A 5,044-nucleotide genomic window follows, 5' to 3' on the forward strand; every position below is an offset into this window, starting at 1 on the left:
AGAGTGCACGGGGCCGCGGGTGACAAAATAATTATACGGGGGTTCATTTGTGACATAAATACTAATGTTTTATTGCAGTTTAAAAAAAATCACGCTTTTCACCGCTCGAGGCCTTTACATTTTCTGTACATACACTTCATGAAAAAATAAGTTTATCTTTGGGTTTCCTCCTGCAGGAGACCGAAGTCAGCTGAGCGGCGCAGATCGCCAGGACTCTGACGGCGATGACTCGGACGGCCCCGACGATGATGATAACGACGAAGAGGAGGAGGACGACAGTCAGGCGGAGTCCGGTCTGTCCACCAATCCGTCGGTGTCTGCCAGCCCCCAGCACCTCCCCTACAGAGACACCGAGGTTCCTCCCAGCGCGCTCCTCGCCCAGATGTCAATCAGCTCTCTTCCTGCCTCCCGGCCAGCCGCTGCCGAGCCCCCAGCCTCAGATTTTGCCTCCGCCGTTTCCTTCATCGCACAGACGTCTGGGTCCTGCATTAGCTCCGCCCACCTCCCTTTCTCTCCCCCGCCTCCCGTCACCTCGGACTCGTACACCTCCGACACGGAGTCGGTGCACATGATGAGCCCAGTGTCCCCCTGCAGGCAGATGTCCATCGATTACCCCGACTTTGACGGCCCCTTCAGCCCCCCAGCGCTGGGGAAGACCCCCAAGCTAGCCCAGGTGAGCCCCCCTTCTTTTTACTGAGTCAATTTTCTCAAGACCCCCAGGCAGGAGCTAACAATCTTCTCTGTCCACAGGATGTCCCCCCCTCCACAGCCAGCACTGATTCCAACACGCCAGTAGACCGAAGCACGCAGACCTCCTACCCCGCCCAAGTCCCTCCACCCCTCCCCCTGCACACCCCAATGCAGGCGGCGGGAGCGCAGACCCACCTGTTCAGCCACCTGCCGCTGCACTCGCAGCAGCCGGCCCGCCCCCCCTACAGCATGCTTCCAGTGGGCGGGATCCAGCTGCTGCCCGCCGGCCTGGCCACCTTCCTACCCATCCAAGCCGGCCAGGTCCAGCTCACCATCCCCGCCGTGAGCGTCATCCACCGAAACACCAGCCCGCTGCCTCCCCCCAACACGCCCCCCCACCCGGAGAGCCTGCAGACGCAGCCGGTGGTGGTGCAGGAGCCGCTCAGCAGCATGGTCCCCTGCTTCCCCCTGGGGCAGGTGGCCGGCCTGCAGGCGCAGACGCTGCAGCCCGTGGGTTTGGAGACACTCAACCTCATGGGACTGACCAGCCCAGGCTTGGCGTCCACGCCACTGCTGCCCCCCCAGGGCCTGACGCTCAACGCCGCTCTCGGCCTGCAAGTGCTCGCCGCCAACGCCAACCCCCAGAGCCGCACCAGCCCGCAGGCGCACGTCCCCGGCCTGCAGTTTGTCAACATTGCCCTGCCCGCCATCATCCCCTCCCTCAGCCCCCTGTCCGCCCTCAGTCCCCGGCCCGGGTCCTTCGACATGCAGAGCAGCCCCGAGGCCACTGCAGCGCCACCTGCCGGCTTTGCCTCGGGCTGCGCGGCCCTCAATCCAGGAGGCTGCAGCCCTGAGAGGAAGTGGGAGGAGAAAGAGAAACCGCCACCTCAGCGCCCAGCTTCTGCGCCACAGAACCGCACTGAGCATCCCAAATCGCCGCCATATCCCAGCGCCGCTGAGCCCGCGGCGTCTGAGAACAGTCGGCAGACGGCCGTCGACGACTACAACGAGGCGTCCAGTGATGACGAAGACCGTCTCGTCATCGCCACCTGAGAGGGCGGAGCCTCCCCCCTTAACCCTTTTGAAACTCTGGTCACTTTATGGGAGTGAAGATGATGCTGGGGCTCGCCACCTCAACACCCAAAGCACAGAAGCCGTTGTACGTGCAATCAGACAATGACAACAATCCGTTGAGTCTGACTTATCCTGTTTTGTACATGTTGTAAAGACAATTGTGCCTTGATGGAGTTTATGTTCTGGACGCTGTACATAGTTCTGAGGAGTTCACTGGTCGTTTGTGTTCATTTCAGATGAAAACGGAGTCGCTCACTTTTTATCTGTCATTCGTAAATGTGTGGACTTCTCTATGTTGTACTGGTATATCTGCATTTCTATGGATTTTGGGGCAAACGTGTACAGATGTTGTGTTCTATTTATTATGATCCATCTAGTGCCCACGATGATTCATAAGTCCACAGGTATGTGCATTATGGTAGCTTTATGTTGCTGTATTAATATTTACTGTATGAGTAAACATTTGTTAATGAAACCCGAGCTGGTGGTGTTGGGTGTCATTGGGTGTGTGTGTGTCCCTTATTCAAAGTTCACAAAATGACCTAAGCAGTAATACGCCTCCCATACAGCAGGTGGCAGTGTGCCCTCCCTTCTTGTGTTTACAAAGAAACAGTTTTATTGCTTTAAATATGTGTTTTATATTTTACGCTGTCGTCCATCTTTAGAAAACCATGTTTGCAGTGTGATGCGCTACGATAGCCGTTTTTAAAGCTCTCTATGTGGCACTGGTGTCGTTTATTATTGGTGCCATAGGTTTGGAGATATGTTAGACGATCACAGCAGATCTGGCTGAGTCTGAGTCCACCAGAACCTGCTCGGACCAACCTTTTTACAGGTTCTTTGAAAGGTACCGGAGTGCAGAATGGTGTGACTACAGCAGCTAAATAGACCAGACTTTGGGCTATTTAGCTCTGGCTACTCTTAGCAACAAGGGTGTATTCAGACTGAGCACAATTGGTTTTCTTTTAAAGTGAAATGGAGTTTGTTTCAGATGATAATCCAGCACATTCTCATTCTCAAGTTGTCACATTTTGTTGTGGGTCAGGACCCCTCTGCGCCAAAAACTGACGTTGTGATGTCCCAAACTCGTCGTTTTTTGGCATACTGGCTGTTCCAGTATGCGCCAGTAACCGCCTTGCAGCGTGACTCCATCGTACAAAACAGCAGTAAAAAGTGTTGAACCTGACGATGATACAGATGTTCAATCTCTTGTTGCTTTGCCCCGCCCCCCCATATTTCCTGGCCAACAACTAAAGAGATCTTTGGTCACAAGGTTTTGTTCTAATTTGAAACAAATGCCCGGTTGACGGCAGTCTGAATACAGACCAAATGCAAAGTTAAAGACTCCATCTGGATCATATTTAGCGGACTAGACCAGGGGTTGGGTAAACCATTTAATCTGGCCTGCCATAATGGAAGAAATTATGATGAGGTGTTGTAAGATTTTTCATAGTTTTTTATGACATTCATGTGTATTTTCTGAGTAAGACAGTACAGATCATTTAAACATCTTTATGAATGCTATAATTTGCATTTTTCTCTGACAGTATCCCATTAATTGCAATATGAGGACAATATGAGGACAAAAGAGACAGTTTTGAAATAAATACACATTTATTTTCAATCCAAATTAAAGCATTTTTTTCATCCAGATTGCATGCTATTTCTGTCTCTTAAGAGGTGGACTGCCAAAACACGCCACACGTCTGCTTCTTCCATTTTTTTGTCCTAACAAACTTGTGGATTTTTAGAATCCAGCTTTTTACCCCACTTTTATCAAAATAGTTTTTTTCATATAACTACTACAAAAGAGTAGTTTTTTTTAGCTTTTTAATCTTATTTATGTACTTTATCTTCTTTAAAATGACTAATTCATGTTTTTTTATTTTATTTTATTTTAAATCATTTATTTTAAATTAATTTGAAGAAGCATATTTTATAATTGTCACATCCATCAGCTTCTTTATTTCTCTACCTAATAGTATGATCCAACAGAGCCCCCTACAGGCTGACATCAGTCAGTGCATGTGACCATAAACAGCCCGTCTCTCCCATGATACTACCACCGCAGCAGCCACATTTGATCTTAAAACTTTATATAACTTTTTTTAAGGAGAAAAAGCTGCTAAAACCCTATTTCTGCTTTATGCTGTTCAATAATCAAGAAATGAAAAAAAAAATGCTGCATAGGATTTTAAAATGCTAAATTACAGTAAAGCCTATCAAGTCTTTATAAAAGTAGCCTATTGAATAAAAGTAAAATGCTGACAAAAATAAAAGAAAGTTAAACACCCAAAAAATAAAAATAAATATTTGGAAGATACTGGTCAAGGCTAAATAAATAAATACAATATGTAAATGTATTCCTAAAGAATGTAACATAAAGGTAGAAAAAATCAAATTAAATACTCCAACAACTGAGGAACTCACACAAGCAAACCACAAGCAGGGAACTTATTTACAGTAAAACTCAAGCTACACACACACAAAAAAAACAAGGACCAAAGCATCTAACAACAGCAAACAAAGTACATCTCTGCTGCTGTTTCCAGCTGGGACACGAATAGCTGAATGTACAATCATACATTGAAATTAGTTTTACATTTTTAGGAATTACTCTCAATATTCAATATTTTTCTGGAGTAATGTTAGGCTATAAGTTTATTGACAAAATGTTTTTTCTCCAATCTTGTTCTTTAATCGCATCTTAAGATCCATTTGTTGATCTATACAGTGTTATCTGCATGATGAATGAAAAAAATGCAAGCTCAAAAATAGATCCTTGTGGGACTCCGTATGTGTACAACCAAAAAAAAAAAAAAAACTCAAAATATACTTTTAATGGCCTTTTTTTTCTTTTTATAAGTTACGGAGCATGAGGCTATGTCACGCACTGTTCCCGCAGAGCATGTGACAGTATTTAAACCCTTAGCTGGACGTCCACATCCAATCAGGTTTTTTGCAAACATAGATTAAAAACTGTATAGACAGAAAACCTCACACTCTAGACAAAAGAAAGCAGACAAAAAACATTCAGAAAATATAAAAACAAAATTATGACCTCATCTGTAATAATAACATTCTCTAAGTTATTTAAAAAAAATAATGAAATTTAAAACACTGATACAAACAAAAACATATTTCATTTGAAAAAAAAAAAATTTCTCTAATTGTTTTAACAATATTAAAATGAGCCTCCAACAAAAACCCATCAAACTTTGGAATGATTCAAAATGACAAAATGACAGTTAAAAAAAATGATTGTTAAGTGCTTAAATAT

General features: G+C 45.3%; 1 protein-coding gene across 1 annotated transcript in view; it reads left to right on the top strand.

The window, feature by feature from the left end:
• The window catches only part of hivep1 (HIVEP zinc finger 1), a 42,612-nt gene extending 40,368 nt beyond the window's left edge, over positions 1–2,244 (top strand). Inside the window, exons 8-9 of the mRNA XM_024295423.2 lie at positions 177–673; positions 751–2,244. Coding sequence (XP_024151191.1) covers positions 177–673; positions 751–1,743 — 1,490 coding nt within the window. The 3' untranslated portion in view covers positions 1,744–2,244. The remainder of the gene's footprint in view (positions 1–176; positions 674–750) is intronic.
• Positions 2,245–5,044: the final 2,800 nt, after the last annotated feature.

The sequence above is a fragment of the Oryzias melastigma genome, linkage group LG11 (assembly GCF_002922805.2).
Source record: "Oryzias melastigma strain HK-1 linkage group LG11, ASM292280v2, whole genome shotgun sequence".
Lineage (NCBI taxonomy): Eukaryota > Metazoa > Chordata > Actinopteri > Beloniformes > Adrianichthyidae > Oryzias > Oryzias melastigma.